Source organism: Mastacembelus armatus, chromosome 5 (assembly GCF_900324485.2).
Source record: "Mastacembelus armatus chromosome 5, fMasArm1.2, whole genome shotgun sequence".
Lineage (NCBI taxonomy): Eukaryota > Metazoa > Chordata > Actinopteri > Synbranchiformes > Mastacembelidae > Mastacembelus > Mastacembelus armatus.
In genome coordinates this window covers 11,473,586-11,496,603 of record NC_046637.1, presented here as the reverse complement: position 1 = coordinate 11,496,603, position 23,018 = coordinate 11,473,586, and the positions used below count along the sequence as shown (strand labels likewise).

At 38.7% G+C, this 23,018-nt stretch overlaps 3 protein-coding genes across 7 annotated transcripts in view; 1 reads left to right on the top strand and 2 right to left on the bottom strand.

Annotated features, from left to right (window-relative positions):
* Positions 1-1,835: 1,835 nt before the first annotated feature.
* mst1 (macrophage stimulating 1) lies at positions 1,836-14,321 on the bottom strand. Of its 2 annotated transcripts, XM_026307477.1 has the most exons (18): positions 14,083-14,321; positions 13,382-13,526; positions 12,229-12,344; positions 12,018-12,132; positions 10,849-10,985; positions 10,114-10,234; positions 9,469-9,587; positions 7,283-7,457; positions 6,634-6,764; positions 5,726-5,828; positions 5,281-5,417; positions 5,116-5,148; positions 4,888-5,008; positions 4,723-4,800; positions 4,270-4,416; positions 4,068-4,174; positions 3,623-3,762; positions 1,836-2,386 (listed from the first exon to the last, which is right to left on the bottom strand). In XM_026307477.1, exons 1-18 carry the CDS (start codon positions 14,129-14,131, stop codon positions 2,225-2,227), a joined length of 2,136 nt encoding a protein of 711 aa, XP_026163262.1. In that variant the 5' UTR covers positions 14,132-14,321; the 3' UTR covers positions 1,836-2,224. The 2 variants fall into 2 exon arrangements, with proteins under 2 accessions (XP_026163262.1, XP_026163263.1); XM_026307478.1 differs by lacking the exon at positions 5,116-5,148.
* Positions 13,735-18,279, top strand: abhd14b (abhydrolase domain containing 14B). Of its 3 annotated transcripts, none has more exons than XM_026307481.1 (4): positions 13,735-13,816; positions 15,425-15,639; positions 16,465-16,706; positions 17,381-18,279. In XM_026307481.1, exons 2-4 carry the CDS (start codon positions 15,426-15,428, stop codon positions 17,558-17,560), a joined length of 636 nt encoding a protein of 211 aa, XP_026163266.1. In that variant the 5' UTR covers positions 13,735-13,816; position 15,425; the 3' UTR covers positions 17,561-18,279. The 3 variants fall into 3 exon arrangements, with proteins under 3 accessions (XP_026163266.1, XP_026163265.1, XP_026163264.1); XM_026307480.1 differs by lacking the exon at positions 13,735-13,816 and adding an exon at positions 14,671-14,766; XM_026307479.1 differs by lacking the exon at positions 13,735-13,816 and adding an exon at positions 14,682-14,743.
* cacna2d2a (calcium channel, voltage-dependent, alpha 2/delta subunit 2a) overlaps positions 18,218-23,018 on the bottom strand; it is a 147,012-nt gene continuing 142,211 nt past the window's right edge. For both annotated transcript variants that reach the window (XM_026307475.2, XM_026307476.2), the window contains one exon: positions 18,218-22,201. In XM_026307475.2, coding sequence (XP_026163260.1) covers positions 22,079-22,201 — 123 coding nt within the window. In that variant the 3' untranslated portion in view covers positions 18,218-22,078. The remainder of the gene's footprint in view (positions 22,202-23,018) is intronic.

Genomic DNA, 23,018 nt, shown 5'->3' with positions numbered 1-23,018 from the left:
GTTCCGGGGTTCCCAAAGTGGGGTCCGGGGGCTGGGAAGTTCCCCATAGAAGGCAGGAAAATCTTCGGTTTGCTTCAGTAGAAATGATAGTGAGATCGGAGTGTCCGGACTGTTTTCGAGCAGAGGTTTCACTCCCTCTCCCTGCTGTTATCTCCCCACCTACAGTGTTAGAGGTATACTTTGTAAGTCACAACAAAGGACAGAAATATCACATGGAGTTTCTGAGAACAGAGTCTGCGGGGCACCGGTCTGATTACGCGTTTGAAAAATTGCTCCCAGTTTGGTTCATTTAATCATAAGCAAACATACATTGGAAGTGAGCAGCAGGGAAAGAGCAGACATATATGTGCCCCATGTGTGAGCAGAAGCACATGTTTTTTTGTTTGAATTTGTCTTTTATAAAACACATAAAACAGATTTAGACAGTATCTAGACAGTTTTTTTTTCTTAATAGAAAAAAATTGAAAATCACATCCTCCTAATGGGATATATATATATATATATATATTTAAAAATGAGATGCTTTCCTTGTAGCTTTTGTTGCAGATTTAGGTCTATGCTTTTGGCTGACATTTATACCAGCTAAATCTTATATTTGGTCTGTAGGATTTTCAAGCAGTAAAACCTTGTAACTTTGCACAAACTGATAAATACAGATGGAAATGTTTAAACCATGGTTAATACACACTTCAGCTAATGCTCATAGAGTCATGTCAGGTGACACTACAATATAAAGTTACAAAAATAAAGCCACAGTTTCATAATGTAATTCAGAAATTCATACTGAATATCCTGTGGAACCAGAACTTGACATTTAGACAAAGCATGACCAAAATGGTAAATTTGAAAATAGAAAATTCAACCTACACATGACTTCTCAGGTAATTAACATAAAATGCATAAAGCAAAATAAAAAAAAAAAAAAAAAAAAGTTGCATTTAGTGAATATTTCCCAGAAGCTTTTGGTAACAGTTGCTGAGAATGCCTAGTCATACATGAGTTTGATTAGTCACCCACTATTAATATGAATAAATGAAAGTGAACAGAATGACTCTAAAATCATAAACATCACCTCGCAATTTCCAAACACTGTATAGCAGGAGGTTAACTGGGCATCATCAGTCCTATTGGTTCTTATTCTTGCAAAAGGAAATAAGAGATAAATAAAAAATAAAAATGAGAAAAGGTGTAAGTGGAGTGTTTATAAGAGAGAAATTATGTGTATGTGTGCGTTACAGAGTGAGTTCACTGGCCTTCTGCAGATTCGTGTGTCGGCGATTCAGTTGGACTCTGATCTTGAGGTTTATTTAAGCTGAATTCCGTGGGCTCATCAGGACCGGGTTATAAAAATCCTCCTATAGAACTAGAAAGAATGTGCAGCGCATACAGTTCTGCATAAGGCACAAAGGCATGTCTTTAGAGGTGGGGGCAGGCATCAAAAGACAGGCAGAGGAGGGATTTCTTTAGAGGCTGGGGGGCAAAGAAGGTATTTCGGAGCTGCATTCAATGCCAGGGAGAGGAGGGGAGGCATACAGTTTTGTGGTAAAAGGTGCATTTCGAGGGGATGTTGGGAACTAAACTATGCTCTGAACCTCCCACATCTCATCTGTTATTGGAAACTAATTAGCTCAAGCTATTACTCTTTGAACCTGAGTTACAACAATTAAGTTTTGATCCCTGCATCTTTTTAGTGTTTGGTGGATAAATAATATAAACTGGCAACACTATAGGCAATGCATTAACACTGAATAAATTGTTTACTACACATTATGATGTAATTATGTGCAGATATAAGAGTTTATTCATGTATTTCTCAACAACCTTAACTCCACCTGTGGGCACCAATAAGTGGAGACTGAGTTATAAACAGATATAACAATTTAGTTTAATACAGTTGTAATAAAAGAAACTGAGAAGTTATAATTTCTTACAAACGCTGTACACGCTTAAACGTATTCTTGTAACTGCTTGCAACTATAATATACTGTGTTAAGAAAATGATGCATTAAATGTACAATTGAAATTTACTATTTATATATTAAATTTAAAGCAAACATTTATATGTTTATGCAACAGCACAGTACATGATTATATTTCAAGAACTTATGCTGCTTATGGATTTTTGACTTAATTTAAAAAAAGCAAAAACAAATTCATGAGCTATATCTTTTTACGAATATCTCATTGGTTTGATCAGTCCCTTCTTGGATGGCAGCACATGTCTCTAAGCCATCTCCATGACTTTCTTTATCCAGTCCACATACACAGAGACACGGATGAAAATGTTGGGCTGTCCTGGGTGTCCACAGCGCCTCATAGGGATGATCACACCCTCAAGTACCCAGCAGTCCCTGTTCTGACAAGCCAAAGGGCCGCCATAGTCTCTCTGCAGACACACAGGAACAGCACTCTGGAGTCATTATTTGTCTCTGTTATGACTGACTGTCACTGCTGAGGTTGGAAACATCTTGCAGTCACATCTTGTCCAGTCCACCTCCATTATCCAAATGGTGAATGTGTTTGATTTATAGGAACATATAAATAGTTGTACAGTCTTTGCTTAAAGAGATTTTCATCATCAAAAGATTTGCTTCACCATCAGTATTTGAAGTATTAATTATCAAAACTTTGCAGCATTATTCTTGGTCATTATAGGAACAGTTTGACATTTTGGGAAATACACTTATTTGCTTTCTTGCCAAGAGTTAGATTAGAAAATCAATAACACTCTTCTATCTGAATGGTAAACATGAAGCTACAGCCAGCAGCTGGTGAGCGTAGCTTAACATAAAGACTGGAAACAGCTAGCTTGGATCTGACTAAAGGTAACAAAAAAAGTGTACACAACTCCAGATTTATACCAGAAATTGTCTGTTATACACTTCTGTTTTTTTATGGTTTAAATGTAGGCTGGAGCCAATGTGCCCACACTGTCCTGCAAGTGCCCGATCCCGTCAGATCTTGGAAGCTAAGCAGGGCCTGGTTGGATGGGAGACCACCTTGAAAGACCAGGGGCTGTTAGACTCAGCCACTGAGGTTGCACAAGCCAGTGCAGTCTTAGTGTCGGTCCAAAGCCCAAATAAATGAGAAGGGTTGCATTATTTTTTGTACACATTAAAGAAATAAGAAATTTGGCTAGCTGTTTCCCCGTGCTTGCAGTCTTAATGCTAAACTAAGGCTGTAGCTTAATATTTACAAGTTAGATATGGGAGGGGCATTGATCTTCTCGTCTAACTCTAGAAGAAAGCAGTGTCACATTTTCCTTTAATGTAGCACACTGCAGTAAATGTTAAAGAAAATGGTCATTTTTGAGGCAATATTGGTGACCTAAGGTAATTATACCATATTAACAATGTCTCTGGTTTGATTTGAGTTGGGGCTGCTTGCCTCCCCTTCTGTTTCCTGTCTGTATCTATACTGTAACACATCTTATAAAGGCAAAATGCCAAAATATAAGCTTGTCAAAATGCCAAAATCAGAATCAGAAATACTTTATGAATCCCTTGAGGGAAATTGTTTCATAATAAGCTGTGTTTGAAGAAGATTTAAAAACTACAAAATGTTTCATTCAAAATTGACAGTAAAGCCTTGATATTGTGGAGAATTTTGCATGGACACCTACCTCACAGGCACCTACTCCACCCTGGAAGGAGCTTGTGCACATCTCATTCTCACGAACGCGACCTCTGAAGTATTTGTTGCATTCCTTGTTATTAATAACTGGTACGTGGGCCACGTTAAGGACAGTCTCATCTCCAGTCCCTTGAAAAATCGTGAGAAATAGGAATAAGTGAGAAGCTAATATGTTTTTAGAGAGATGGGGGGGGAAAGAAGGTGGACAGGTGTTGAATGATTCTGGAAATAGCAACGCCATCTGTTGCTCAATGGTCTGAATAGCGGTCTCATTTAGGTGGGATATTACTTCAAGGGCAGAAACAAGATGCTAGTTCCAGGGAAGTCATCTATTATTAATTATCACAATAGAAGCATATTGTAGTTGCATGCAGCGCAGTGTGTAGTCAATTCCGTGTCAAGTTATAATTTCCAAAGGATTATAGCCTACTTGCCTCTTGTCTCACCCCATCCTGCGATCTCACAGGTCGTCTCTTCCGCTACAATGTAGCGCTCAGGAGGGAGGCAGATCTGAGAGACACGCTCATTAAACTGGGCAGGGCTACAGAAAGAAGAGGGGGTCAGAGGGAAATTATTGGTATGTCTGAGTGTGTCTGACTGTGTGTGTGTATGATGGGGACACTTAACAGTACACACTATTCCAATTGTAGCATGACCAGCTGAGACTCAGAGGGTCCACAGACGATCTTGGTGAGAGGGATGGTTTGCACACCGGGCTCTCCTTCCTGTGGATCACGAAACAGTGTTCCCATCATGGCTGAATACCCAGGCAGGTCCACATAGCTGTGCACACATGGAAATAATGTTTTCTATCATATTATGCAATTTGGCATAGAGTACAGCTAAAGCTGATATGAATATCATCAGTGGTGCACAACTTTAAATTGTGATGATTAAGCCAGAGATAATCTTTAGGCTTCATTGCAGTGATTACACTCTGTACTCAACCACCAACAGCAGAAACTTACTTCTTTGTTTTGCACATCAGGAATATATGTAAATGGTTTCTGCTTATTCTGTCTGCTTATTATGTCTCCAGGCAGTTCATGAATTTACATGACTCTACTGGTGGAATAAAAAAAAGGTTACCAGGAGGAGAAACACTGCTTGGTACTGATAACCCATCTAGGGTTAACCAGGGATCCTCCGCAGAAATGGTTTCCTTTTCTGCACACAAGAGGTCAGAGGTCAGACACAGCATAGCAGAGTGCATTTTTACTTGTTTGTGACCATCTCAAACACCATCATATTCACCTGTCTCTGAGGCTTACTGTCCACGGTGAGTTCCCAGGAATGCCATTCACAATACGCAACCTCGGACTCTGAGAGGCCTGGCGGTCGTCTCTCTTTCCACACTCACTGAACTCAACTTTCTCTGTGTTCACAGAAGAGCATGAAGAAGAAAATTGTAAACTGTAAAAACACACAAAAAGGCTTGTTGGTAACTTGGAAATCTTGCTGCATATTCATCCAGAGACTGACCTACTGATTCAGTCAGGGACACTTTCTCTCCAGCTGTTTGAAAACATTAAGAAATAGATAAAACTGCCTGTCAGAAAACAGAAGCTCTGGATGAATTTTCGCCACACAATAATCTACTATAAGGTCCTTAAAATGCACAAAGAAAGCAAATATCTGTATCTATACCACATTGTTTGATGGCACAGTAGTCAAATTCAGTTTTGGGATCAGTGGTGTAACACCAGGGTCCATGCTGGTCCCCATCTGGGTTACGACAATAGTTCTCTGTCAAATTGGCCTCAGGATGTGTCCTTGGGTTTATCCTGGAAAATCAGATTATTTTAAAGCTTTACACAACTCAGATATGCCAACTATCAAGCTTGTTGTATACAAACAGAATGTTTTCAGTATACTTTTTGTCATTTTTGCAGTGTGATTGCATAGCACACTCAAAAAGCCTGTTTACAATCACTGTGTAGTATGGCTAATGGACACTACTTTAAAATAAAGGAGCAGGGCCCATTCCATTCTTTGTTTTGCCTGTGTCATAAATTTCCCCAAAGGCCTATAGACTGTAATTTTATTAGATAAACAAGCATCTGTCTTTGTAAGACATAAATGGTCATCGTACTTGGTCTGGTGAGGTGTATTAACGTTCCATTTTTGGCAGGTAATACCCTTGCGGGTTTTGCGGACCATTCCTTTGTAGTTTTTTCCATTTTCTTGGTAGCAGTCTGAAAAAAAGATATTATTATCATGCCAGTGGCCCTGATGAATTATGGGACACAGGGAAACCAATAAAAAGTTGCAGTTCACTGTGCTGCTCTATTCTGCGTTATGCGTTATGAGAAGAGTGATACCAATTGCATATCTGTCAGTTAAATATACGGCGACAGCCAGCAGCTGGTTGGCTTAGCTTAACATAAATACTAGAAACACGGGGTGGCCTGGCTCTATCCAAACAGTATAAACATCCACCTACCAGCCACACTAAGCCAACTAGCTGCTGGATTCAGCCAGGCATTGAATGGACAGCAGTGAGAATGGCTCTGATCTTCTCACCTAATACCCAAAATGTTAAACAAACCTATTAAAGTAATAGAAAATTATATACTGTATATTAAGTAATAGACCTGTCCAGGGTGTACCCCTGCCTTCCACCCGAGAGAGAGCTGGGATAGGCTCCAGCAGATCCCCGTGACCCTGAGCCAGGAAAAGCGGGTATAGAAAATGGATGGATGGATGGATATTAAGTAATAGAAAATAGATAGATAAAACTGCCTGTCAGTTCACAGAATAAACAACCAAATTTGAGACTGGTTAAAATGTTTTAGGGTTGGAGGCTTGCATTGAATAGATTTATATTCACAAGCTCTGTATTTCTTGGTTAGTGAACTGCATGTCCTCATATGAATATTTATAGTTTTAGTGCCATTACAACATACCCTCAAAACCTCTTCTTTATCCAGTTCATTGATTTTTAGCCTATGATTTAATGAATTCATCTTATTTGATCAAATCAGAAACAAAGAGCTGTACCTTCAGCTTCTATGTCGTCAGCACAGCGTTTGATCTGTAAGCAAAGAGCAGTCCTCATCTCTGGCACAGATGTGAAGCACCAGGGTGCCTCCGACCCATCTGGGTTACGACAGTAGTTCTCCTCCAAACCTCTGGATGAGGTGCAACACACAGTGATGCATTAAATGACCTGTTACACAGGCATGCTGTATTTGCCCCTTTAATTTGGATATATACGCAAGGCATGACAAAGCAGCTTTATATAAACTGCCCATTTTAAACAATATAACATATACTAACACTTCTTGTAACGTGTACTAAAAATGAATGACGGAAAAGCCCTTAATCGATTTTGGCATGATGAACGATCACTGCATCATAAATTAATTTAATATTCATTTCACATCCACACTTCCACTTGCAGAGCCTTCTGCTTTTTAATGTGGACTTGCTGACCATCTATCATCTGTTGTCAACTGTCAGTGGAGAAATGAGATCGCAAGAAATTTCACTGCAATGACATCTTGACATTAATATTCATGTGTGAAGAAAAAAAGAGCATGTTCACACTAACTGAATGACCACAGGAATAACTCCAAAATACTTTCACCTTTCAAACATACTCAACCACTTTTTCCTCTTCTATCCTACAGCATTTTTCTATACTTACTTGCATTCATATGTGTTTGGATAGAAGGGATGTTCATGAGGATACTGGGCATCCCACCGCTGGCAGGGGATACCTGATGTGGTCTCATTGACTTTACCGCGGTAATCCTCCCCGCGCCCGCGGAAACAGTTGGTGGTGAAGCTGGAGCGCTGCCGTTTCTCAACATGAACCTCAGCTGGGCAGAAAGAGTCAGTGAAAAGAGAAACAAATTAGTGGTACAGGATGAAACAGAGGTTGATGGTTAGTTTTTGCAGGCCTACTGAACAGGCCAATGAAGGAGAAGATCTACAGTCAGACAGAATATATGATATAAGTTAAATTATTTAATGACTTTTTATAAGCCTAAAATTGTGGTGCGCCTGTGGATCTGAAATATAATCACATTTCTTCCCTGGTTAAGTTTATACTTTTGTGAAAAAAGTTACTATAGATCAGGAGGCTTTGTTAACCCCCTTGCAGCCCATATTTTTTAAAATGAACCTTCTTTCTATTCTTGTATACATAAAAAATCAATGTATGTAATACTGTTGAGATTTCTTTTTTTTTTTTTTTAGTGGCTAAACCACAAGATGGCGCTCTCTTACAGACATTCAGCCTGTAATGATCTCTCCTCTCAGTGAAGAGTGCCATTGTTGATGTTGAAATGTTGGAGAAAACACTGAAGGTTCAGGTTATTTACCTGTTTATCTTCTAAAGCTAAATGTTGAATTTGTTTGGTATCTAATTTATTCCATTTTACATGTAGTAGCGCTACAAACAAAATAGCCAGTATCAGAAAAAAGTATTCATTTTTAATTTATAGATCATTTTACAAACCTTTTTTTTTTTTTTAAACATGTAACTACTGTGATGCAATTAAAACTCCTGTTATGTGACAGTTTGAACTATTTAGACTTTTGCATTGTGTGAAAACTGGTGAGGTTACATTCTGTTTTTTTCTTTCCTGAAATCTTTTGGTTCTTCCTCATTTAGGGTAATGACCTTAGTTGTAAAATGTGGACATGAAAATGAAAATGTGTCTTTAATGTTATAATTTATTATAGTCTCTAAGAGTTATGCAAAAGACATTCAAAATGAGCTGAAAGCTATTTCTGCTCATGGGCAAACTTGTGAACAGATGATGAATTTTATAGTGACTTTACCTGCACTATGAGGGTTAAATTTGTGGTTTTGAGAGAACTGTCAACCCACTAAACTAAGGTAGCAAACATGGTAAACCTTATGCTTGTTTACCACTGGCATATTAGCCATATTATGCTGGAACTGGCTTTGCTTTTTTCTGTTGCTGAGATTTGGGAGGTGGGAGCATATACAGCAACACATTGATGACTCACCATTAGAAAATATAAGACAAGATGATTTATGTATTGGAAAATCCCTACGTTACATAATGACTTTACATACATAATGACAAAATGACTTTCAAAATAATAGAAGGGTTAAATTTTGTTTTAATAAATATTTGTGAAATACTAGTGCTACTACTCTTAATGAAAGCTAAGACAGTAAAAACTAAAAAAAAAACTAAAAGGAAAATGAAACAAATTGTACAAAAATAAATAAAATAATGCAGGGCACTTTAATTAACCTTTAATTAACCTAAAAGCCTGAGAGACAATACAGCACTTGAATTACTGACAAGTATCTGAACACTAAAACACATTTACTTTTAAATCAAAGAGAATCACTGGGGCAATTGTGAAATATCCCACAATTTGGGACGCAATTTGTACAAATAACAAAAAGGTGATTTTTCTAAATTTAATTACAGCAACCTTATGAGAATCCCTAATTCCACTGTGACTCCTAATGCCACAGGAACTGACTTAATTTAACTGACATATCCACTATTATGCCAGAGGAAATGAACAAAAACACAACAGAGAACTAAAGCAAGGCTAATCCAACAAACCTATGCTGTGATATAAAACAATTTATCTCTTGTTTTGGTCTACATCTAACAATTATTTTCAATTAACATTCCAGTGTTTAAAATTGTTTGGTGTACATATGATGACAAAATGTTGAAAATAAATCTTACAGCTTCCCATTGTCGAAGGTGACATTTTCATGTCTCCTGTTCAACCAAATATCCAAAAACTCCAAAATATTCAGTTTATGACCAAAGAAGATTAAGAAAAACATAAAAACCTCACATTTGAGAAGATGGAAACAGAAGAACTTACTGCACTTGCGGATGTCGCAGTTCTCTCGCTCCATCTCAGGGTCAGTGGTGTAACACCAAGGCACCGGAGACGCATCAGGATTACGGCAATAGTTATCATCTAAACTCTTATCTGGATACCTGAAACATACATGAAAACATACATGAGCTATTTGTTTTTATGTCCAGTAGCTAATAAAAGCATTTCAGCAATATGGATGCTATATCGAATTCTGTCGCACACTGATTCACATGCTAAGTGTAGCTTATATATTTATAAGTCCATCATCTAGACCCACTTATTCCTAACCAGGGTCAAGGGGATCTGCTGGAACCTATCCCAGCTCTCTTTAGGTGAAAAGCTGGGGTACATCCTGGACAGGTCACCAGTCCTTTGCAGGACCACACAAAGACAAACAACCACACACACTTACACTCACTCCTATGGACAATTTAGAATCACCAACCAGTACCCGGAGTAAACCCATACAAGCACGGGGAGAACATGCAAACTCCACGCAGAAAGGTTCCTGACGGGTTGCAAACCCAGGGCCTTCTTGCTGTGAGGCAACAGTGCTAACCACTCAACCACCATGCTGTCCTATGTTTAACCAATTAAGGTTAATTAGGCCCATGAAATTTTATGTAGTAATAAATGCATGAGTACTTTTCAGGCTGGTAGATGTGTTGGTGAGGGTACTGCTGGTCCCATCGCTGACACTCTCTGCCACTCACAGTGTGGTCAACCTGGCCTCTGTATTCCTCTCCATTACATGTGATACACACCTCTGCAAACACAAACACAAGGTGTTTCTTGAAAGGGACTGATATTATTATAATTTTTAAAGAAGGTGCCTGGAAAACACAGTGTTATGTATTGCTAATTACAGGGACAAAGAGACTGTTTAATTGGCACACTTGTTAATTACCACTTACTTTTACCAACATAAACATCTTCTTTTCATTTGCCCATTAGGTCAGCTGGACATATGAAAACATAAAAAAAATGCCCTACTGTGTTTATGTCTTCCTCATGAGTACCATCCAAAAAATAAACACATGTTTACTTTGGTTTAAAATGTTATTTCTTCATTCATATGTAACATGTTCTTTTCAACAAATTTCTCTGAAAAGCTACACCTTTTTACAAACCTGTACCTGGGTGTAAGTACTATTTTATATTCCTGCTGTGTGTTCCTGTTATGTTGGCTTAAAAGCAAGAGTAATGAGTGGGTAATTATCACTACTGCTATTACTATGAACAGTGCCAATATTTTTTACTATGAGCAACAGATTATGTACGTAATTCTTTCAAAGAAATCTCCTAGGAAATTTCTGAGAAATTTGAAGACCCTTATATAACACATTACAAATCACATTAGTATAAAACATGGCTATGCACCATCTTTGCACTGAGGGATGTTGCAGCTTTCGTAGCGGCGCTCAGGATCGGTGGTGTAGCACCACGGACCAATGCGATCCCCATCTGGATTCCTGCAGTAGTTCAACTCCAGTCCATTAGTAGCTGTGGGAGTCCACCTGAGACAGAGTTTATAGTGAGGAACAGACTGACACTGTTCTCATATAATTCACTTCAACAGGTTTATGTGTTGGCTCTGTACTCCAGCAGACCTGAGATTATAATGTTAACATTTTTACTCTAAAATTTAATTTGCGAATGTTTACATCCACATTTACATGTGCACTACATGTGTTTTCTTATTATGCACTGCACATATAAAGAAGAAAGGATAATAATAATTGCATTAGTGGGATATGAATAATCAAGTTTCTCATGTTGCATGTAAACATAATATAAAGGACATAAAGAGTCAAATCTGTGAAGCTAATGTGCATGCAAATACACTCAGTGTACAACCAGTTTTAAGGGACAGAAAATACGTGACTATTGTTTCCATACAAGTTTTTTTTTTTTTTCAAATAACCAGTTATGCACAACTTTGTTTTCCTACTTTCCTACTAGATTTACTACTATTCTAACTTTTTGGATAATTACTGTGATTAGCTCTAGGCCCCAGCAGGCAAATAACAGGACAAAATGAGAGATCCATAGTCATAATCACTGACTTCTATCTACAGGGACTTCACTGCTACCCACTTGGCCATAACCATGACAGCAGAGCTCAGAGGTGCTTCACTCTAGTTTTTTTTGGAATCCTTGCAATCAATAACAGCTTAAAGTCTACAACCTAGACATCAGCAGACACTATTTTCCTTGGTGCAGTTCTGGGCTGAAGCCATATTCATTTGATGCATGTTTTGAAGCTTTTTCTCGTCAACAAGTTAAACTTATGCTCATCGAACTGAGGTGATTGATGGAAACATTAAACTGTTTGGTCTGAAACAACTTTAGTTGTTTTGTCCCTATGTTTAGGATCTATTACCTACTGAATGTTTTTTGGATGATTATGTACGAAAAGGTAAGAGTCAGTCAGCTGTTCAGCCATGATCGACATTTAAAAACAGCAATCTAAAAGTGCTCAAACAATGTCTGAAAACTTTCTGACTGCACTGCATCAAAGGCTAAAACACAGTTCAGAGGTTTCTCACCTGTGATCATGAGGAAACTTGGACCACCACTGTTGGCAGGTGAGAGCACTTTTTGTGGTGAAAACTTTCCCTCGGTAGTCTTCCCCTTTACCCACGATGCACTTTCTGACATAAACTTCATAAATAAAAACAACCAATCACACAGCTGCAGTAGTGACAAACCAAATTGCTCTATGTACCTTCACACAGTGAGAGAGCTTATAAATCTTACCCTTCTTCTCATAAAGGTCACAGTTTACATTTCGCTTTACTTCTGCATTGCTGCCATCACCCACCCAGGGCAGATGTTTACAGGTGACAGTCGGACGAGTCTCATAGTTGAATGCTCTGGTGGTGATGGATATTATCATGCACAGGTTGATTCATTAAAAGGTGCAGATTCACAAAAAAGGTTTGGAAAGGCGTACAAAGTTATTACTAACAAACAACTTTTGAAACATAAGAATAAACAGAACTTGGTTGGACAACTTTTTCCTGCTTTTTCCAGCTGAGATTTGAGAATGTGACAGCATTGCTAAGAGAAATCATGTGGGCCAGAAACATAAGCAGTGAGGTTTTAGACAAAGGTTGGTCATTGGTTGGTTGTGTCATAGTTAATACTACTGTATATAAACACAGGGTCACAGCTTTTGCAATGAGGGATTATTAATACAGTTGCTCACTGTTTTACCCCTAGAGAAAGTGGTGATAAACTTCAATCTGTCAGACTGCTCATTCTTCTTGCTTCACTGTAGCAATTTATCATGAGCCCATATCTCAGCAATTACTGTAGTGAATGTTAAAATAACTGACTGAAATAATGGTTTAACCATGAAAAATAAGTGATGATAAACCTGAGATACTCTGCGAAACGAAAGACTCCTTTGTGTGCTTTTGTAGCTGTCCTTACTTAAAGCTTAAAACTACATCAGTAACTCAGTTAACTTAGTTTCCTTTTCAGATGCAAAAACAGTTGATTAGTAGTTGTTTTGACCAAATCACGTGACCCTCCCCCTGCAGATGAAGTTTGCCCAGTTGTCATGGATTAGTGGATGTATCCAAAGCTTCATGACAGTGAACGTTGAAACGCAACTTTTAATTTAATCCAACACATATGAGTAGTCCTTAAAATGCTCAGATACATAGAAATCTGACTTAAAGCATTTGCATGAAAGGAAAGTAAACACAGTGAACTAAAGCTCCTGAGCAGCTACAGAGCTGAGCTGGGACTGTTTTAAAACTAATTTTTCAAGGTCAAGAATAAACTTTCAGTCTCTTCAGTGAATGAGCCAGTGAATTATGGACATCGTTATAGATCTGTACTTAAATAATGTCATAGGTAATTAATAATAATGTCACATTCTGCATTAGCTTTAGATGGATACCTGCAGTCCAGTGACTGTGAGCAGCGAGTAGCACAATCCTCCAGGTTCAGACCCGGTAACAACAACACTCTTGCCGAGTTCCAGGAGGTAGGAACCAGCTCTCTGCCCTCAGAGCGCTGGAAGTCATTCAGAGGACTGCGGTACCCTGTTTATGCATAACAGAACCAGAACCACAGTTTCTACAGGGTGACTTTTTGGACGGTGTCTACTCCATAAACCTATCTGTTCAATCCTGGTTTGAACTGGAGTGCAAGTACTCACTGGTACCAAATGCAACATTTGGGCAAGAGCCTGCCCATATGTAACCTTTGGACCAAGGTACAGCTGCTGGTTTGTGAGACCAGAAACCAGAAAAATCTTTTAAGAGCAACAGAGCACATCTGGTTACTGAAAAAAACACCACCACCACCACTACTACTATTACTACAATTACTGGTACGTATTTACATAGAACAGAAATGAATTAGGTAATTCTAGTACTCACAAAATACATCAAATTAAAAATAACTTATGTATTGGGTGTATTCTTCATTTTTGTGGATTACACATGCTTTTTAATAATAGAGACAGCAACTCTCTAAACAGGCTTTTACTCCAAATCTGCCAAAAATACATGAAAAAATAAATCTTTATAGTATTTTTAGTTAAATCATAAGAAAAAAAAATTTAATTTAAATACAAAATCTATAAAATGTTCTTACCAGTGACTAGTCCGACTGTCAGGAGAACACAGGAGAGAAACTGTTCCATTGTTCGTAGTCTGTGGCTCTTTTATAATACTAGATGGAAATGTAAGCACACACGCGTTCAGCTTTTTAGGAGTAAAAGATTAAACGCCCTGTTATCACTGCGCCTTAGTAAAATAAAATAAAAAAAACTTGAAGTAAAAAAAAATTTAATAAAAGAATCAACGCTAAAAACCATAAAATCCGCACTTAAGCTCAACCACCCACACGCGTAGACGAGCTCTTAATGAAACAGAGGCCACAATCCCCAAAACACAGCCAATCAATACATGTATTAATCATTAATGAACACTGGCACTTCGGTCCTTCTTGTACTTCTTTTCCATGACAAATATACTCTCTGCTGACAGCAGTGTATCTGGCGATTAAACCAAATATTTTGCAAAAAAAAAAAAAACAAACAAACAAAAACAGAACACCCCCCCAAAAAAAACATGTTTGGATTGATTTTCAAAATTGCAGTCAGAAAATCAATTCTCCTAACAAACGCTAGACGTCAGTAAAAAATTATCTCCGCTGGTGTTTTTTTTTTTTTTTTTTCCGGGACATAGGGAAATAAAATGAAACTACAGCTGGTTCAAGACAACTTTCCTGCTTTCTGCACTTCGATCCCCAGGTAGTTTCTGCACAAACAGTGAGGTGAGGTGGATTATTTTCGTATCGCGTTTGCGATGAAGAGCAAAAACACTGAGACGAGCTCGCTATTACAAATAAAATGATCTAAAGTGGACTTTGATCAGACTTTCTGACTGCGGCGTTAAATCCGACTCATGCCAAGTGTTTTTTACGTGTGGTTAATTCGAAAACTTTTATTTAAACGCGTAAATACATGTGGACAAAGAAACATGCAAAACCAATAGTCTACCATACATGTCTTTATTTGTGAAACAACCTCAGTGTTTTACCCTCTGCAGTGTGGATTGGCTGTTGGATTGTGTATGTGTTTGTTGACCAAAAGTCCTAAACACAAATGTGTCTACTAAACAAATTCTCAGTGGAGCTAGAATTCAGAGACAAAGTGGCTGAAATGATGAAAATCAAAATAGTTGGTAATCAGTTTTCTGTAGATTCACTAAACTGATGGATTGTTTGAGCAGCTACTGCCACTGCTGCTGAAATACCTTCTCTTTTTTTTCCATTAAAGGCTTCTCTGTGGCCTAAAGAGCATGTCATATATTGTTCCGACGGTAAAGCCCTGTAAGAGAAATTTGTGACTACATGTTGTAAAGCACTGACGTGCAGCATGATTTTTGAAAAGTGCAATGGGTGCTTTTTTTGTTTTGTTTTTTCTGTTTAGGATGTCAGGTGTTAAGATGACTGAGGGGAGCGTGCAGGTGGAGGGCTGTAAAGCACCTCTGTTCTACAGACAGAGTGAACCTGCCACAGGGGAAGTGAAGATGTCAGTTTTGCTCCTTCACGGCATTCGTTTCTCGTCAGAAAACTGGCTCAACATAGGCACTTTGGAGACTCTGGCCAAAGCAGGCTGCCGTGCAGTTGCCATCGACCTGCCAGGTGAGTCTGATGGGAAGAAACTCTGCCTCTTCCACTACGTCACTCAAGTCTGGATTATCAACCCAGGCGCAGTGGGAAACATCAGACAAAATTTGGACAGATGCACTTATTTAATTTTTTTTAATCACCTATATTTATTTACATTCTGGAAAATTGGCACCATTAAATTATGTCAAATTAGCTACTGACAGTTTGTTTTGCTATCAATGCACAGACAACTATCACTGCATTACTGTGATACTGAAGAATCTTAAAAATGGAAGGATTCACAGGCAAGTTTTCTAAGCAGCTGTTTGTTTGTACAATTACATCCATGGAAGAAACATGTCACGCTGAGCCTAAAAATACGTGTGACTGAGTTAACTACTGAGAAGTAGTACTATTTCTGATGCTAATTGCAGCAATTGTAGTACCTTAATTGCCTCCATGGGCTGTGTTTCACAATCACTGTTGCTGTTGGAGCTGTTGACTGTTTTGAAAAACAGCTTAAAACTATAACAACCACTAATTTTGGGCTGTTTTCACAACACAGGCATGCACCTGCCCCTTTCACCTCACACACTAACATTACCTTGTATTGCTTCCTCCACATTCTCTTTAATACACCTGCACTTTGCAGTTTTAAAGCATCTGTGCTAAAAGTTTTGGTACCCAACAATCATGAAAATTGTTCTTAATCATAAGATGATTGTTTAACGTGGATCCAGTTAGCCTTCCAGTCCAGGAGTGCTGGTGGGTAACCAGGTCTCATTTGGCCATGCTTAAACCGAAAGTTTCCTTCTCTTCTTCATTAGTCTGCTGTGCCTTCTCTTTTTCTGTGCATAGGGCTTGGACGGTCTAAGTCAGCCGAGGCACCAGCACCTGTGGGAGAACTGGCCCCCGCTGGTTTCCTGAAAGAGGTGTGCGAGCAGCTGAGCTTGAGCCCCGTGGTGGTGATCAGCCCGTCCCTCAGCGGGATGTACTCCCTGCCCTTCCTCTTCCAGCACCAGGCTCTGATACGAGCCTACGTCCCTGTAGCTCCCATCTGCACTGACAAATTCACAGCAGAGCAGTACCAGAGTGTGAAGGTACAGTCTGTGTATGAGGATATGCCTCTACTTTATATCCCTTTGTAGTTTTGATCCCTGTAAAACTTTATATTACAAGGATAACTTTTTAAAGGAAAACTTGAGCAACTGTGAATTCCTATTGAGAGGAGCAGATATCATGTGACTTTTTACTCTCACCGATGCCATGGGTTTGTGATAGAAAGATAATTAAATACATATCAGAAATAAAACAGGATTATATTACAGCCAGTGCTGCAATGTAATAAAGTCTTATTCAAGTACTGTATTCAGGTCTAATTTTATGGCACCTGTACTTGAAAAGGTTAGATTGTCAGACACAGCCTCTGTCCTCCCCGGTGCTGAAGTAATTTAAAAGAAAAATGTTTTAAAATTCAGGTACTGTGAATTTCAAGTAAAGGACCTGGATATTTCTTCCAAAGCGGATTAAAAACTAATATTAGGCTCTGCCTGAGCTCAGTCTGTGCTAACACCTAATAAACATGAAACACTTACAGTGTTTTCTTTTAACTTGAGGTAGAAATTAGGACATCTGTAAAATCCCTTTATGAACGGCTATGGTTAGAATTTAAAAAAAAAAAAAAAACAGAAAATGAGAAATTACTGTGGAAATGATCTATCTAATGGATCTCTTTGTCATCACATGTGCGTTCTTGGTGTCATGTCTCCTTCAGGTCCCGTCGCTGATTGTTTATGGTGATCAGGACACTCAGCTTGGAGAGGTGTCACTCAGCAACCTGAGCAACCTGGCCAATCACAGCGTGGTGGTAATGAAAGGAGCGGGTCACCCCTGTTACCTGGACGACCCGGACACTTGGCACAAAGCTCTCATGGACTTTCTTAATACACTTTGAATCCCTTCACTAAGCATCAGGAGTCACATTTAAATGATTGAAGAGTCACACTAATATCGTCAGTTATTAAACTGGAAATCAGGTCTTTTCTAATGATTAGAGGAATGAAAGACGAGGCTTAGTTAAACAAAATATTTTAGATATGCTCATTCACTTTCCTGCCAATACCACTGTCACATCTCTATTGATATGAAGCTACTGACAGATGTCAGCTAACATATCATAAAGACTGGAAACAGTTAGCTTGGCTCTGTCCAAAGGTAACAAATTATACATTATCTCATAAAACAGTAATTAGATTAGATGTACACATAGGTGGATTTTGTTAGTTTGGATTTTATAGAGCCATCTGTTTCCCATTTTTTCAGTCTTAGTGCTAAAGCTAAGTTAGCTGGCTGCTAATAGTAGCTTCATATTTCTTTCTTTATTATAGGGGTATTGCTCTTCTCATCTAACAACTCTCAAGGAAAAATAAGTGTATTTCCTAAAAGTGTTGACCTTTTCTTTCCTATATACCATGAAACTTATATTGTAACTATATGACACCTGAGCTAGAGTCTTGATTTCTTTTATAGGTTCTATATTTTCAACTAAACTGAGCGAATAAATAACTCTCCAGCTATGTTGCACCAAAAAACCAACCACCACATGCTGAAATGAAGTGAAAAATATGAACATTATTTAATAACTGATTCTCTGTAATAAACAATTTGAAAATATTTTACAAGGAGTCACAGACACAATATTTTACAAATTTTGCCCTCTTCTTTTTTTTTTTTTTAGCTTCATCTGTACAAAAGAATGGAGCGACATGGACTAGTGCCCAGAAAAGAAGGAGCGAAACTTCCCACACACGCACAAACATTCACACCCACACACATACAAGGAATAAAACAAAACCAAACAAGAAATAAATAAATTAAAAAAAAAAAAACATTTTGACTTCAGGTCTCAAACATATCAACAGTGCTGTATTCCTATATTTTTTAACTTCACTTAAGATTTGACTGATTTTACTTTTTTTTTTTTCTCTAAATGTTATTTTTTCACACACTTGTCAAACATGGTCACATAGCACCAGACTACAGACTACAGAATCACATACACACGTCTTTCCCACAGAGACGCACCAACACAGATGCAGCGAGGGTTGGGAGGGGGCTTCAATCGAAACCGTCCCTTACTTATTTTTAGGGTTATGTCAGCAGGCTGACCCCTCCCTCTCATCCCCAAGCTGGTCCAAATTTCTATTTTTTCTTTGTTTTTTTGGCAAAGTAAATTTGTCAAACCACAGAAATCATAGGCGTCCCTATAGAAGACATTATCCGTCGGGATGCACACACAGATGTCACTACATGATTCCTCCATGACCTTCAGTCTGACAGGTCCATACTGCTCTGTGGAGACCCACTCCCTGAGCTTGCCTCTGACATCCCACCCGCTCAAACAAATTTAAAAAAAAAAACGAAAAAAAAAAAAAAAACACCTGGGAAGCAACGTCCTTGGCTTACTTCTGCCTAGTGCTTGACATCTCCCAGCTGGGCATGAATAAGCGTCATTACATGTTTGCTTATAATAGTGTGCATTGTGCATAATGTCTCGGTGCAGATGCAGAAACTGTAGGCCTACACATTTATGTATATGTGTGAGACTGTTTACATACAGAGTCAGGAAAAGAGGAAGGTGCAGGGGGTAAATTTCCACAGGCACGTGTAGCGTTCCTTTACTGTACAGACAGTGGAAATAGGGAATTACAGACAGAATTAATGGCACAGGAAAGACAAACAAATGCCAGAAAAGTAAAACTGCATCCGGCATCAGACGACCCGGCCCGTCCATACCCAACATTTAAATGAGTCAAATTTGAAATATTGGAAATGCTCACCCTAAAGTTTAAGTAAGCCTTCTAATTTCTGAGTCCAATTAGTGTGAAGCCGCCCTGCAGCTACTGTGCCAGCATGTTTGTCACAGCTAATAGTACCAACAACTGTACAGAATGTGTAGTTAAGGTTCAAATTGTGTGACTTTTCCCATCCGAGCAACACAGTGAAGTTTAGGTGGGTGTAACTATCGAAGGTCAGAGGTTTTTAAAATTTAAAAACTCCCACCTGCTTCCAAGCATTTACTCAAACAGGCATCAATAAATAACAAATCATTCCAAGATTGAAAACAAATGCAAAATTAGAGCTCACTATACTTACTGCAGAACACCAAGAACAGCCATGGGAGTGAATACTTTGGAGGATCTATTTTTGTGTGTGTGAGAAAAAGTGTACATGAAGGGGAAACATATCAGAGCTCTGTACTGTGTAACACTAAGGCATTTAGAGAGGCTTCGTTAACTATGCTGCATTTAAAACACTGATGAACTACACATTCTTTTGGACACCTCTGCTCCATTAGGTTAATATTTAAGCAGACTGATGGTTAAAATGGAATCTTAATTTCAGTAAAATCCCTTTTTGTCTCCATAACACTGGATTTTGTCCGTTGCAACATAGAAACAAGAAAAAACAGCTATGCTACCACAACTGTCATTCCTCATACACTCCATTTAAAAGACATTCCCTTTGAGGGATTTTAACGCAAACTCACACGCACATCCGCATACAAACATATGATTCAGGCACACCTGTAGCACTCAGGTGACCCTAAAAACACTCTATGGCCAGTTAAGTTGCTGTATACTGATAATGTACTGTAGCTCTATAGATGGCTTTGTAAAGGAACAGTATAGTAACTCCATATGACGGCAGTCAGGTGCATCAGGGTAGAGCCGGTCAGCGTGATGGCTCTGTGTAAAGCTATTTCTATAGCCAACAGATTAAGTCTCACATGCCCCTATGTGGTCCAAAACCTCACAGATGGCTGCTTTATAAAGGTACTATACAGTAGCTCTACTCTTACACAGCCAGTGCGTTCCAAACCAAAGTGCATCAAGGCACTATGAAATAGAGCGGCTCCAAAACATGGGAGTCTAAATAACTTTTCACACACTGTAATGATCAAATGACAAACTGATGGATTACAGCCAGACTACTACTCTACTTGATCACCATATTTAATGGCCTCTTCTGCACTTTTGTTGGAAATGTTGATAAGCCCCTGTCCCCCAGCAGCGAATGGTTTTGAAGTTTGAACAGCATTAGTCAAAGTTAATACAAGCCCAAAAAAGAAGAGTAATTAGTCAATGAAGAAAAGGAAAAAAAAAAAAAGAAACACCTGTAACTACTATGAGAGAGTCATGAGGCAGAGATCTTTGTGTGTCTGTTTTGTGAACAGAAGTAAAGCACATATACAAATTGTGATTAGGAGCATTTGTAGAGGTTATTAGAGAAGCCTCATGAGGATTGGCAGAGGTGAATCTTCACACCAGAGCCTGCAGGGATTTCTTTTTTTTTTTTTTTTTTTGTTAACATCAGTCTAAACCAGAGGTCAGAATGGTTGATTGATCATCAAGGAGAATACTACACGACATCAACAATGCAGTAACTGAACACTAATTCATATTTTACAGCTGTCAGTAGTGCATAAGCCAGATAGCACTAGCATTAGTATTTAACACTAATATAAGGAAAAATAGTTCAAGAAATGTGATTAGCATCTTGTAATTACAATAATCCCCAGTGGACGTCTTTTAAAAGCATCAATCTGTAATTAGGAGCCGCACAAAATGAATCAGCATTCAGTTTCTCAGCATTTCCTATTCCTCTCATGGTTTATCCTAAATCTAAATCAGAAGCCATTTCCTCTTCATGTTTTGGCTAAAAAAATAAGACCACATGAAAGTCTATCTCATTTTGGCAATAATATAGTGCATAAATGAATTCATGTCTTTTTTAAGGTAATACCTAACAACTTCCTTTTCAAATTAAAACCTAAATATACTTTATGTTTGGAGTACTCATCACTTCAGTTTATACTGTACTTGACATTTTGTATACTTGACAGTTCTTTTTTCTGTTATTTTTACTATGGTGGTTATTAATGACTGAATGGTCCTCAGCCTCTTACGAGAGGCAAATGACAGAGTGGTGAGACTCTGAGATGGTGGAGAGAAGAAGAAGCAGAAGTCCCACTGTCTGACCGACAGAGGTGAAGGTGGACAGACAACCTCAACTCTCCAGTCCGTGTGAAGCGGGAGGTCTGTGACGAGGACATCGATGTATCCTTTTCCTCACTCCCTTCCCTGGACGGTAAAGGTGGTGAGGAGGTTGTGGGACGGGAGAGGGGGTTCTGACATTGCCTCTGATGATGCAGGTGGCCTGGCACCACCCACTCCTATGAAGGCTAACTGGCTGAGGACACACACCTCCGGCAGTTGTAAAGCGATACGGACTGAAGCGTGCTGGGTAGCGCGGCACTCAGGGCTTCCAACTTGCTGTGATAGGAAGTCCCATTATTACCTATGACTATATCAGGAGGAGGGCATAGGGGCATAGAGGTGGGAGGGTGTGGGTGGAGGTTGTTAGAAGCTTGGGTGAGCTAAAAGGTGGAGGAAAGTGGAGGAAAATGGAATTAATGTAGTAGAGAGTGAAAGCAGGGGTTGACGACAGGATAAAGCAGAAGCAGCTGAAAGAGCAGTAAAGTGTAGAGAGACGGACGGAAAGAGTGGCCTCGCCCGCAGTCTGACGTGTTCTCCTGCAAAAACAGACAAAATCGCATTCACATATCTAGTACATATGACGTGTGTTTTAATAATTCAAGATAATGGTCATCTGGCTAATCTGCGGGGTGTTGGGGAGCACTCATTCTCTTACTGTACATTCAGCATTTTAGTTTCATTCAGTTTACCCCTCCATATGTTTTTTGTTTATGGCAAGAGGAAGATGAACACACACCGCCAACTTTTAGTTTACATGCAAGTTTTGGATTATGAAGCTTCAACCTGCAGTTGGTAAACTTAACGAAGCATGAAGATGGAGAGAGGGAGAAACAGCTGCCTTCTCTGTGGCCCAAGGAAACCAAATAAGAGTGCAGTAAAACTGGCAAGCTGCAATTTTTTAAGACCATTCCTTGTCTAAGAACAGTGACTTTCTGGACTCTCTGCTGGTTGCCCGACAGCCTCACAAAGATGACAATGCTGCAGAGGAGTACCAGTCTACTTAAATATTCAGTGAGAATTGGAATAAACATATTTACCAAAATGTTGGACTAGTTCAAAAAAATTTGTTGGACAAAGAATTACAACTACCCTAAACTTGAATGCAAACTGTGTCCCAGTGTGCTTCCTCGTCTATGTTTCTGTATGTAGCCCGAAACAATTAACATTATACTTAAACAGTATTAGCAAGGTTATTTTCTAATATCTATATATAGAATACAATATAAATAATGTTTGCATTAGCCTAAAATAAAAAATAAAAATATAAAAATAAAACCGTTGGTTTGATACATACATGATATCAAACTGTTTTAAGTTACATCTTGATTAATTGGATTTTTAGTTTTTAGTCAT